Source organism: Benincasa hispida, chromosome 5 (assembly GCF_009727055.1).
Source record: "Benincasa hispida cultivar B227 chromosome 5, ASM972705v1, whole genome shotgun sequence".
Taxonomy (NCBI): domain Eukaryota; kingdom Viridiplantae; phylum Streptophyta; class Magnoliopsida; order Cucurbitales; family Cucurbitaceae; genus Benincasa; species Benincasa hispida.
Genome location: NC_052353.1, coordinates 62,938,386 through 62,951,865, shown reverse-complemented (window position 1 = coordinate 62,951,865; position 13,480 = coordinate 62,938,386). Strand labels below are relative to the sequence as shown.

General features: G+C 35.8%; 1 protein-coding gene and 1 long non-coding RNA gene across 4 annotated transcripts; one reads left to right on the top strand and one right to left on the bottom strand.

Moving 5' to 3' along the window:
* Positions 1-4,669: 4,669 nt before the first annotated feature.
* Positions 4,670-8,094, top strand: LOC120078428 (zinc finger BED domain-containing protein RICESLEEPER 1-like). 3 transcript variants are annotated; one of them, XM_039032703.1, is made up of 3 exons: positions 4,670-4,898; positions 5,033-5,163; positions 5,840-8,094. In XM_039032703.1, exon 3 carries the CDS (start codon positions 5,867-5,869, stop codon positions 7,856-7,858), a length of 1,992 nt encoding a protein of 663 aa, XP_038888631.1. In that variant the 5' UTR covers positions 4,670-4,898; positions 5,033-5,163; positions 5,840-5,866; the 3' UTR covers positions 7,859-8,094. The 3 variants fall into 3 exon arrangements, with proteins under 3 accessions (XP_038888631.1, XP_038888630.1, XP_038888632.1); XM_039032702.1 differs by lacking the exons at positions 4,670-4,898; positions 5,033-5,163 and adding an exon at positions 5,189-5,230; XM_039032704.1 differs by lacking the exons at positions 4,670-4,898; positions 5,033-5,163 and adding an exon at positions 5,254-5,414.
* A 3,433-nt stretch (positions 8,095-11,527) lies between these two features.
* LOC120078464 lies at positions 11,528-12,603 on the bottom strand. The gene is made up of 2 exons (XR_005482017.1): positions 12,374-12,603; positions 11,528-12,088 (listed from the first exon to the last, which is right to left on the bottom strand). It is a non-coding gene; the product is annotated as an uncharacterized LOC120078464 (long non-coding RNA).
* Between the last annotated feature and the right edge of the window lie 877 nt (positions 12,604-13,480).

Genomic DNA, 13,480 nt, shown 5'->3' with positions numbered 1-13,480 from the left:
ATATGCCAAGTTTATGGTAAGTATGGACATTCAGCCCTCGTCTGCTACAATCGGTTCAACAAAGAGTTTGCTGGCATTTTTTGGCAAAATAGAGGTGGACAGAACACAAACACTGGAAACAATACCGGATCCAATCCCGCTGCCATTGTAGCAACTCAAAATTTGAACCCCTTTGCTGGACCTGAGACTGCTGTGGATCCAAATTAGTATGTGGATAGTGGAGCCACAAATCATGTTACAACCGACTATGCCAATTTAAACAACCTAGGTGAATACTCAGGTAATGAAAATGTTATTGTTGGAAATGGTAACAAACTACAAATCGCTTATATTGGTAACACCTCTTTGTCTGATGGAAACAACACTGTACTGCTTGAAAATGTGTTTGTGTGTGCCTGAAATTACAAATAATTTAGTGAATGTGTCAAAATTAGCTCAAGATAACATCTACTTTGAGTTTCATGATGCTCATTGCTTTGTTAAGGACAAGGGTACGGGTCGAACTCTTCTGAAAGGAAATCTTAAGGATGGGCTATATCATCTGGATCAAGTAGCTGTGAAGATGAATGAAAAGTTGAATCACAGTTGCCCTGAACACAGAAGGCTTATGGACAAAAATAAAAACACCCCTGCATTGATATTGTCTGGAAAAATAGCAAGCATTAATGTAGCAGTATCCAAAGCTCTCTGGCATAGACGTTTAGGACATTCTTCACAAAAAAATTTAAATTCTGTTACTAGTGATTGTAATCTGCCTATTAAACATAATGAAGAATCTCTGTTTTGTGAATCCTGTCTAATGGGCAAAGCTTATAATCTACTTTTTCCTACGTCTGAAAGGCATGCAACTAAACCCTTTGATTTGATCCACTCTGACTTATGGGGACCAGCCCCGGTTGTTTCCTCAGACGATCACCGATATTACATTTTATTCATTGATGATTTTAGCAGATATACTTGGATCTACCCTTTAAAACAAAAGAGCGGTGCCATTGAAGCTTTTTAGCATTTTCTTGCCTATGTTCAGAATCAGTTTAAAAAAATGATAAAAATGCTTCAGTCTGATAACGGAGGTGAATATGTTAAGATCCATCATTTATGTAATTCAAAGGGTATTATAACCAGACTGTTGTGCCCCTACATCTCTGCTCAAAATGGTCGAGCAAAAAGAAAACACCGACATGTAGTAGAAGCTGGTCTCACTTTGCTAGCCCAAGCCAAGTTGCCATTGAGTTTTTGGTGGGATGCTTTCCTCACAGCCACGATGCTCATAAATGGATTGCCCACAGAGGTACTACAAGGTAAATCCCCTGTCTCTGTTCTTTTCAACAAGAAACTAAACTTTTCAGAGCTTAAAGTTTTTGGCTGTGCCTATTTTCCATATCTTCGCCCCTTTCAGCCCAACAAGTTCAATTTTCACTCTGAAAAATATGTATATTTGGGTCCTAGTCCACTACATAAAGGCTTCAAATGCCTGACCAAAGTCGGCCGTGTCATTATCTCTCGACATGTATCCTTTAATGAGGATGAGTTTCCTTTCACCCAACTATCTTAAGAAAATCTCAAACACCAGCACATACCCTCACCCGACCTCACCCTACCTATCCTTCCACTTTGGACCACCTTAAACATTCCAAATCCTTGCCCACAGAACGACCTTATACCTGATCATTTACCTCAACCCTATCGCTCACAAAATCTGTCTTCACCTGATCGTCTACTTCAAGCCAATTGCTTACCAAATTCATCTCTAAACGATTGCTCCCCTAATGCCTATCGCTTACCAAATTCACCACCCAATTACTCACCCTACTCTTATCGCTTACCTACTCACCTCCAACCCACCCCTGACTCCAAAAATTCCCTCAGCCCTACCAACTCCAATGACAACTCCTTATCTCCTGCACCTCAGGTTTCTTCTACCCGGCCATCCAACCCTACCTTTCATCCTCACCTCGACTCGTCCTCTCAACTTAACAGACAGAATCCCTTACCAACTTGACCTCTTCCTTACCCATTCATCTCATGATAACCCGAGGAAAAGCTGATATTTTTAAATCGAAAGTCCTCACTACTTCCTCCCTAGTCGATTGGTCTGTAACAGAACCCACACGGATCCAAGACACCATTGCTTCTCCTCTTTGGAAGAAAGCCATGGACGCCAAATATGCTGCTCAACTGCGGAATCATATTTGGTATCTTGTGCTTCCCACCCCTAAGGCTGAGATGAATATTGTGGGACACAAATGGATATTTAGAATCAAGCGAAATTCTGATGGTTCAGCACAACGCTATAAAGCGAGGTTTGTAGCAAAAGAGTTTCACCAAAGCCCGGGCATCAACTTCTTTGAAACTTTCAGTCCGGTTGTAAAGCCATTGATTGTCGAGTTATGCTCAGCATTGTTGCTTCTCACGGGTGGAGCCTTAGGCAACTCGACTTTGACAATGCCTTCTTGAATGACACTCTAGAAGAAAGCATATACATGACACAACCCTCTGGTTACATAAACCAGTCCTGTCCACACTATGTCTGCAAGTTTGACAAAGCGCTCTATGGATTAAAATAGGCTCCAAGGGCCTGGAATGCAGCCTTAACAAGGAACTTCTTCGATGGGGCTTCATTAACTCCAGGTCAGATCCATTCTTGTTCATTTATAACAAATAATCCTCTGTTATTTTTCTCTGAGTGTATATTGACGATGTAATCATCACTGGCATTGATCCTCCGACCATCAGTCAACTTATTTGGTCACTCGAAAAATCCTTTTCTTTAAAAGATTTGGGACAACTCACATACTTTCTTGGTTTTCAAGTGCACTACCTTGATTCCAGTCTTATCATCAATCAAGCGAAATATGTGGATGATATCCTCCAAAGATTACAACTTACAAATCTTAAACCTACCCCATCCCCCAGTGTGCTTGGCAAACACTTATCCATTGGTGATGGTACTCCTCTCGATGATCCCTTTGTCTATAGAAGCACAGTTGGTGCACTACAGTACCTCACAACAACGAGACCCGACATTGCATACGTCGTTAATCACTTAAGCAAATTTCTTCAAAGACCAATTGACATTCACTGGTAGGCTGTCAAATGTGTTCTTCGGTATATCAGTGCAACCAAACACTTCGGACTATTGTTCCAACCCAACTCCGACCTATCAATCTCTGCATACTTTGATGCCGATTGGGCATCCAACATCGACGACCGAAAATCAGTGGCAGCATACTGTGTATTTATTGGCAATAATCTCGTTTCTTGGTCCTCCAAGAAGCAAATGGCTGTAGTTCGATCGAGTACTAAGTCTGAATACTGGGCTTTAGCATACACTGCCTCTAAAGTTATTTGGCTTAATTAATTGATGTCGGAGCTTGGGATGTTATCCTCTGTAAAACCTATCATCTGGTGTGATAACTTAAACGTCGGTGCGATTGCCACCAATCCGGTCTTTCATGCTAGAATTAAATACATAGAGATTGATGCTCATTTTGTAAGAGATCATGTTCTTCGGGGTTCCTTGGAGGTTCGACATGTTCCTTTGTCCAACCAGCTAGCCGACTGCCTTACAAAACTGCTCACACACTCTCATTTCCAGTCTCTTCGATCCAAACTCGGCGTACTTGATGTACCCTCTCGTTTGAGGGGGATGTTAGAGACAACCAAGTCAGCAGCTCAGTCAACATTCCACATACACAAAGGACACCTCCAAGTCAGCTGCATCATTGCCAAATCACCCCTCTTCTAGAAGACTAATTGGTTAGAAGGAATATTTTCATTCAACCAATCACATGTATACATCTGTATTGAAATTATTTTATTCATTTTTACATTATTCTTCTCCAACGGCTATATAAGCCTTGTACCATTCACCATACAATATACAGTGAAAATATATATAGGCATATTCAATCCTAACGATTTCTCTCTCTTTTTTGTTTTCTTACTAAACTTGCATTAGTTTCTCTCTCCTTTCTGTTTTCTTACTAAACTTGCGTTTCTTAAAAAGGGGGTATATTGTTTTATAAACATTAGGACTTAATGGTGAGAATGACTAAATTGATAAATTGTCTAAACATCATGATTTAACTTTTTTTTTTCTTTTTCTAGAAAAAAATATTAATTTATACTCTAAACTATAAAGATAGTAATAATTAAAGTCATAAACGATATCAATTTAAACTCTTATTTTTTTAAAGCGTATTAATTTATACCCTCCATCACATTTTGTTAATAAACATCATTTGAGATTTATAATTTTATCAATTAAATCTCAAAACTTTCATACAAACAAATTAATTTAGATTTTCAATTAAAATTTTCTTTAAAACTTGTCAATGCATCAATTTCAATTGTTCATTTATTAATCCAACATTTCAAGAAGTGATATGTACTTATAAAAATTTATGCATAGATAATTTTAAAAATAATTTTAATAAATTAAAGAGCCTAAATTGATTTATTTATGATAATTGATGTAATTAAACACTAAAATGATATTTTTCAAACATATGAAAGGTATAAATTGATAAGAAAAAACCATGATTTAAATTGATATCGTTCAATTTTAATTGATATAACCTTTAAGGTTTAGCGTAATTAAAGAAAACCATGAGGTTTTAGGGTATAAATTGATTTTTCCTAAAATGTGCTGAAACGGCAAGGGTATAATTGTACTTTTTGTAATATTGCTTCGTTACTCTGCCCTCCATTGCGCGCGTTCTCTCTTCGCTTCACAATCAATCGCTTCCCTTGTCGATGTTGTACGGTACACACCGCTACTTTTCCCTCTCTTCCTCCTCACTCTCCCATTTTCTCGCCGGCAAATCATACTGACCGCCGTTACTCCTCCGTCGCCGGAAAGCTTTGCCCAGTCCAGTCGAGCCTATCCATTCACTGTATGTTCCGAAACTTTCTTCTCAATTTTCTCTCGCTCCGTTTCTTCTCCTTCAGATTGATTATTCTTTAAAAATTGGTTTTTTAAAACTTGATGGAGCGGAACCCTAACTCTTGCTCCGGGTCCGACTCGGAGTGTTGTCCATTATTTGTATCTCTATCCGAGATCCATAGGTTTTGAATCGGTCTTGTCGACCCGCTCAGTTTTTGATATATTCGGGTCGGATAGGTTGCGGGTCCCGGCGGGAAATCTCCATTACAGATCCGGTGAGCCTGTATTGCACTTTTCCTCGTAAAATTGACTCCAATGAAGGACCGACCCGCTAGTCCTGGGGTATATTTATCACTTCTGGGTCTTGTTTCAGACCCGTCGAATGACCATAGATTCCCATATTGTAGTCGCTCTCTTGTTAATATGAACATATCAATTTATCCTCGTGAAATTTATAATAATTCATGGATGTTTTGCATGTTGAGTTTGATCATGGTCTGTGAATTCCCGATGGAATAGTTTGTTGGTAACTGTTATCTCTGTGAATGTCATGAAGTTTTCTCTTCTTAAAGATAGTGACTTTCTTTACTTTTACCTAGGGATAGTGGGATTTCATTATTATTGTTCAAGGTCCTGCGTATCTGTTAGAAAAAGAGAAATTTGGTGAGAAACGTTATAGAACTGTCTTCATTCCTTCTCTTTTCTGTAATCTCTTTTGGTTTTGTACGCTACAGTTGAGATGTTTAAAAGTGTCATCCTAACTTCTAGCTTTTATGGTGTTTGAGATATTCTGGGATTGGATAGGTCTACTTTTGTTGTTTCGCTTTCAGCATGAACATGTTTATTTTCAGTTAGTCAAGATTGAAACAAATTATATCATATATAGTCTTGATCTTTTCAAATTTTTTAATCGAGAACCCCCCCTGCTAATTATATGCGTTTAACATGCAGCTTTTGGTGGAAAGTCAGGCTGATGAAATGGATATGTCGGAGGCAGTTATAGTAAAATCTAGCAGATTGAAATCCGTTGTGTGGAACGATTTTGATAGAATAAAAAAGGGTGATACCTTTGTTGCTGTATGTAGGCATTGTAAGAAGAAACTCAGTGGATCAAGTACCAGTGGGACTTCTCATTTGAGGAATCACTTAATTCGGTGTCAGAGAAGATCGAATCATGGTATATCTCAATTTATTACATCTAGGGAAAAGAAAAAAGAAGCAACACTGGCTATCACTAATTATATTGATCAGGGGCAGAAAAAAGATGATGTTCTGAATCTTGTTAATATTAGATTTGATCCAGAGCAAGTGAAAGATGAAACAAATAATACCTTGAGTTACAATTTTGATCAGCGACGAAGTCGATTTGATCTTGCACGTATGATCATCTTGCATGGTTATCCATTGGCCATGGTCGAGCATGTTGGGTTCAGAGTATTTGTTAAAAATCTGCATCCCTTGTTTGAACTTGTAACCTGCAATAGAGTTGAGACTGATTGTTTGGAGATATATGTCAAAGAGAAGCAAAAAGTGAACGAGTTATTGGATAAATTGCCTGGAAAAATCAGTCTCAGTGCTGATATGTGGAGTGCCACAGATCATTTGGAATCATCATACCTGTGTCTCACAGCCCACTACATTGACGAGTCCTGGCAGTTAAATAAGAAGGTTTTAAATTTCATGTTTGTTGATCCTTCTCACACTGAAGATTTACATGCAGAAACTATCATGACTTGTCTGATGGATTGGGATATCGATAGGAAGTTATTTTCAATGACATTTGATTGTTCCTCTACCAGTGATTATATCTCATTACAAATCAGAGACAGACTATCAGAGAATAGGTTTCTTTATTGTAATGGTCAATTATTTGATGTCAGCTGTGCAGTAGATCTTCTCAATTTGATGGCTCAAGATGCTTTGGAAGCATTATGCAGCATTCTCCCCAAAATTCGCGATAGTATTCAATATATCAAACAGTCTCGAGAAGTGCAAGCTAAGTTTAACGAGATGGCCGAACAAGTTAAAGTTCAGAGCCAAAAAGTTCTGTCTTTGGACAATCCATCTCAGTGGAACTCAACGTATGCGATGCTTGGAGCAGCTATAGAATATCGAGAAGCGTTTTCCATTTTGCGGGAAAGTGATCTTGGCTACATAGCATGCCCAACTGAAGAAGAATGGGGTAGGATTTGTACGATTACTGGCTATCTGAAGTCTCTTTTTGAAGTGACTAATGTTTTAACGAAGACCAACTTTCCAACTGCGAATATCTTTTTCCCCGAGCTTTGTGATGTACACTTGCAGTTGATGGAATGGTCTAAGAATTCAGATGACTATATCAAGGCTTTGGCATTCAAGATGCGAACCAAGTTTGAAGAATATTGGGATAAATCTGGATTAGCTCTAGCAGTTTCTGCCATGTTAGATCCTCGGTTCAAAATGAAACTAGTAGAGTACTATTATCCACAAATATATGGAGCCGTTGCTCTACAGAGGATTGATGATGTTCTGAACTGTGTAAAGGCGCTTTACAACGAACATTCAATCTGCTCCCCGTTAGCTTCGATTGATCAAGGTCTTGGTTGGCAAGTTGGTAGTAGTTCTGGCTCTTTGCCTGGTTCTGGGAAGGATGCAAGGGACAGACTAATGGGTTTTGACAAATTTCTTCATGAATCTTCCCAGAGTGAAGGCAGTAAGTCAGACTTGGACAAGTACCTTGAGGAACCTTTGTTTCCTCGTAATGTTGATTTCAATGTGTTGAACTGGTGGAAAGTTCATACTCCTAGATATCCAATTTTGTCAATGATGGCTCGTAATGTGTTGGGAATTCCCATGTCAAAAGTTGCATCAGATTCTGCATTCAAAACTGGAAGAAAAGTGCTTGATCGAGATTGGAGTTCACTGAAACCAGCTACAATTGAAGCATTAGTATGTTCACAGGATTGGATAAGGAGCGAGTTAGAGAGCTAATTCCGCCGCATTATAAGCCTGTCAATAGTTATTCATTTTTGTCAATCTTCCCTTGACTATTTCCTTTGTTTCATCATCTTTGTACTTCACTAGTAGCCATGGCCTCGTATGTTTATTTAACTGGTGATTCTTTTTTGCAGCTTTGAATCGGATAAATTATACTTTTGGTCCTAACGTTGTATCACATGTGAGATGCGTAACACTTCCATTCTAAGTTGTAATTTTCCATATGTTCATTGTTCATTGTTCATTATATCTTCAATTAACTGTAATATATAGGGGAATGAATTGCATATTTTTAGCCTTGGCTAAATAAAATGATTTCAATGACAAACTTTTCATTACTCCCAATTGAATCTTGTAACTTTGATTAAATTGATTGAGATTGCTATGACATATGGGGATTTTCCTGATAAAATAGGTCACATTTTTAATATTGTTTATTAATGTCTACATTTCTATTTGATCATAATTTTCTAACTCATCTTTAGTCTTAAGACTTTTCATTACTCCCAATTGAATCGTGTAACTTAGATAAATTGATTGAGATTGCTACGATTAATGGGGATTTTCCTAATAAAATAGGTCACATTTTAAATATATATATATATATCTACATTTCTATTTGAATTTTCTAACTCATCTTTAGTCCATCTTAAAAATTAGTTGACAATGAGATGCACAATTTATGTATGTATTAAATATTGTGATGTTTTTTCATCTTTTCAATGTGAAATTTTTAACCTATCTTCGTAAGATGGTACATGTTTGACAATTGGATTTTAGTCTTTCTAATATTTCATTATGCATTAACGGTTTCAGAATAGAACCCTAATGAAGAGTCTAATTTGATTCAATTATGAAAATTTAGTTTTTTTTTTTGCTTGGGCAAACTATCTTTTTAGTCCATGAGTTTTGAAAAATAGATGCATTTGGTCATCGAGTTTTCAAAACATACTTTGTCAATCCCTTACTTTTTAGAATAGGTACATTTAGTCCTTGAGTTTTCAAAATATACCTTTTAGTCCACAAGTTTTTAAGAATAGGTTAAAAAGACTATGAACTATTTTTTATTCACTTTATATAATTATTTGAAATTTTGAATTAAAAAGAATATGTTTAAAAAATAACTTTAGAGAGAAGAGGTAATCTTCAAAAAATTAAATTTTTTATTAAAAAAAAATAATTAATGCAGTGACTTTTTAAACCCACTTATAAAAATTTAGGAACTAAAAAAGTATATTTTGAAAACTTAGGAACCAAATTAACCTATTCTAAAAGATTCGAGGACTAAAAAGGTATATTATGAAAACTCAAGAACAAAAAATGCACATATCATTCAAAACTCGAGGATTAAAAATGCAGTTTTTCTTTTTTTTCTCTCTTTTTAGTAAAAGTATTGGATTGCTAAAAAGAGCATTAGACCTCACAGCGTGAGGTCAAGGCACAAACAAAATAACTCCAAAAAAGCCGAAAATGAACAATGATCCAAACGAACACATACACACATATGCACACACACATGCGCGTGCGTGTGCATGAGGAAAGTGATTTTCATTTTGAAATGGGGATTATTATATATCCAATCCCTTTTCAAAACTCATTTTCATAAATGTCCAAACTTTTGGATATTTTCATATATAAGATTTAATAGCCTAAAATACCCTTGAGTATGGTGGGCGGTTGGAGAGAGAATGTGGCATTGAATTTTTCTTTACATATTTACGAAGCACCCTTAATGTTGAGAGAGAACATACAATTATTGGTTGAGATTTTATTCTTTTATTTAATTAGAGAGAGAAAGTGCATTTATTTATTGAGATTTTATTCATTTGCTTAATTGGAGAGAGAAAATACATTTAATGAAATTTTATTTTCTATTTACACGGGTTTGACGTATCAACTTATTGGTTTATCTGGTACATTCTTGGTTATTTTAAATATACTTTAGCATATTTTGTTAGGTATTTGAAAATATCATAAGCAATATATATGTAATATACCACATTATATAAATTAGAGTTAGACTCAATGCTTGACATAAATCACAGTATAAACCAATATATAAATATCACGATATATAAATCACATATTAGTTTAATGTTCGACATAAATCACATTATATATCATAAATTTCATTTACATCGCATTTATATATATATATATATATATATATTATACTTCTTCTCTCCAATTTTTGTCACTTACCTGATCCCACCATCCCATTCTAAGGTTAGAGAATAGTTGGAAAAACTTTCATGGTGGTCTACAAACCGTTCGTGAGAAGATTTGATCAAAACCAAGAAAAATTTGAGCTACAAAGGTTATATTTTCTAACCTTAATTTGGTTTATGATCATGCATGCTTATTTCCTTTTAATTAACGAAATTAGAGTACTTAAAATCTAAATTTATTTCTCATGTTAATCGGTTAATTCCTTCAAAGCAATCAAGGGAAAACCCACTAGGAAGCAACTAAATAGGTCTTTCATTACCTAGTTGGAAGCATAAACGGAGGTTTACTCTATAATTCCCCTAATTCCACGAAGTTGTTGCTTAAAGACTATGTGGACTTAGATTTTGTAGGTGACCTAGACAGAAGAAGGTCTCTCATAGGGTTTACCTTCCTATTTGGAGGCAATATGATCGGCTGAAAGTCTAATTTGCAATCAGTGGTTACCCTTTCAACCACGAAGCAGAGTTTATAACTACTTCAGAGGCTGTTAAACAAATCTTATGGCTACATGGATTAACTACTAAGCTAGGCTATGAACAAACATAGGTGGAGCTACTTTGTGATAATCAAAGTGCAATTCATCTGACCAAGAATAAAAAATTTCATGACAGATCCAAACACATCGATGTAAAATTACATTTTGTCAGAGATGTAATTGAAAAAGGCTCAGTGATTGTTGTGATGTTAATGACGCATCTATCGTGAGTTATATTGGATTGAAGATGTAATATCAATATTATACATTTAGTTGCAGAAATCATACGCCAATCACAAGTTTTCTCGTCATCAAGCTAAGTATAATAAGATTATGAGTTTCTCAGGATAACCCAAGGTCGAACATGGGGATTTGTAATAATAGAGTGACAGGTGAATGTGTGTATGCGGCAAGCAAATATTGTCAGAATAATGTCAAGTTCATGTGATTAATTAATTTATGTGATTTAAATTTCTAAACTAACGGAGACAACTGTGAGATAGATTCTGAGAGTTCTTAAGAGAAACAACAGTGTTAACATGAAGGAAATATATGAAGAAGGTAAGGTGTGGGGAAGATCAACACCGCATCACTAAGTTTATAATGAGAGTTTGTCCTAGCTTGCAATTCAGGTTATTGGAGACCTCCCAGTGGTTAACAACAGTTATCATATTTTTATGATGCATGAATAAGATTGCTATGAGCGCAAGGTTTTTCTATCTCTAGAAATGCTTCTTGCTTTGCTTAATAAGATCCACAACTACTTTCCTTCTCAGGCAGTTAGTCATAGCTACTTGACTCAATGAGTACTCATAGGCAAGCATTTTAATACTCATACGTTAAACAAACAGGATAAATTCCACAAATTCTACTTAGAACATGGTATTAATCTTCCCCCTTACCCTGTTAGACTTAGTTACTCATGACAACAAATAAAGTAGAAGTGAAGATAGAGAAGATGATAAAAGTGGACATGATGATATTGAAATAGAAATACTATTGTTGGATACACAGATGAGCAATATTTTAAACAAAATGCAATACCACAACTAAAGGATTGAAGAGATAAGGTAAGGATTGTTAGCAATCTCTTCCTTCCCATAGATGAATGTCAAGGCTTCTGGTGATATAATGGTTAGGTGAATGAAGAAGACTTTCTCAAACTCTTGCTCCGGTAAGGCTTCGATGAAGAATCGGGGTGAAGTATGGAAGTGAAATTTTCTCTCATGAAAATCTCTCTCTCTCTATCTAAAATTGTTCTCTTTCTTCATGGTGTCAAGACTCTATTTATAGAGTCGTGCGCAGACTATTGGTGGGATTCCCGCTCAGATAAATCACTATCGTCTAACGTGGTAGGTAAGAATGTTAGCAATTCTATCATGATCAATCTTTTGAATACTTGCCAAGCGATCCGCTGGTGCCAGCTCAAAGATCCTGAGACATGCGACCAATTGTTTGTTCATTGGATAGGGGTTCCGCATATGCGAATGAAGTCCTGCGATTAATCTGCAAAATAGACACTTTGGCACAACAATATGCGGCCAACGGGTGTTTATAAGATACTTCATCTCAAGTTTAATATGTAGCATGAATTCTTAACAAAATTTACGCATATTTTTTCTTATCTATCCTCATTATTCTAAGTAAAAGACTATAATAACGTATTTCTACAAGTTGTCAGTGATAGTGTCAAAAGTAAATATAGAAAAAATGCAGCAGATTTCTTAACAAAGCAGTGACAAAGGGTAAATTTGAACACTGCCTAGATCTACTTCAAATAGTAGACCGAGCTAGAAAATAAATACCTAGAAGAGAAGCCTCAGAGAACAATTTGTCTCAAGGTGGAGATTTGTTACAACAGATGAGTCAAATTGAAGTCTCTTCTTCTTGACCGTTGATGATCACATCTGAAACAAAAAAACAAATAAGTCAGTTAATCTCTTTGAGAATGAAATAACATCACTCTGATGAGCTTCAAAGAGGATGTAGAAAATAAAAATAGTGAAAGGAAATAGTAGAAAAATACTAAGCTGAAACGAAGAGAAAAGAAAGAGAGAGAATCAATACCTTATCAGTTTTCAAAACTCTACAAAATGAAGAGACAAGTCTTAGCCCAAACTTTTCTTTCCTTCCACAAAATTAAAGTGTGGCTATATGGCTTCTTTAAGGCCATACAGGACAACTAACACATACATAATTTTTGGATCAGAAATTAAAATTTTTTATGGGCCTTATTTTGGTTCCAATTTAAAAACCCATATCTTAGGAATGACCATTTTTATTACGAAACCTGCTAAACTTAGACTCTATTTGATTTTTCGAACTAAAAATGATGAGAATGTTTCAAGCTCTTCGATGTTCTTATCGAATGAATATGAATAACAAGCTGGAGTTGAACTTGTTGGGACAAGACTTTGAAGAACTTGCAAGCATTTTGGTTGGTGCTTTGTTCCTAATCAAATTGATCATTGGAACCAATTTCGTTTGAGCATAACATAAGTCAAGTTGGCCACTTAAGATGCATTCATATGCTGTAAACTAGGGAAGAGGATTCTTTTTCAATCTTTTTTTATGAGGTGATTTTGTGGTGATTTTCAACATTATCATCGTTTTTAGTTTGAAAAATGGTACAAAATTGGTCATTCCTACCCAGCTTCAGCTATCCCCATACTCCCCATTTCTTTTGCTCACACAACATTTTTTAAAAATGCCATTCTAAAAAAATTGTGGCATGTTGCACAATTTTGGGCTGCATAAGGGATGGGTGTAGTTCGACTATAGCTAAGTTCTTTTCCTTATAGGGGAATAATTAGGGTTGCATCTATCTAATACTCCCATTTATTTTACTCACACAAAAAGCCCTTTTTAAAAAAATTGTACCATATGCCACAATTTCATTAGGTGGTGGTCGA

What these genes read in the sequence shown, in the direction of transcription:
- LOC120078428 (XM_039032702.1), top strand. Translation starts at nt 5,204, where the DNA reads ATGAAGGACCGACCCGCTAGTCCTGGG. An exon ending in ACCGACCCGCTAGTCCTGGG is followed by an intron (nt 5,231 to 5,839) that starts GTATATTTATCA and finishes TTTAACATGCAG; the next exon opens with CTTTTGGTGGAAAGTCAGGC.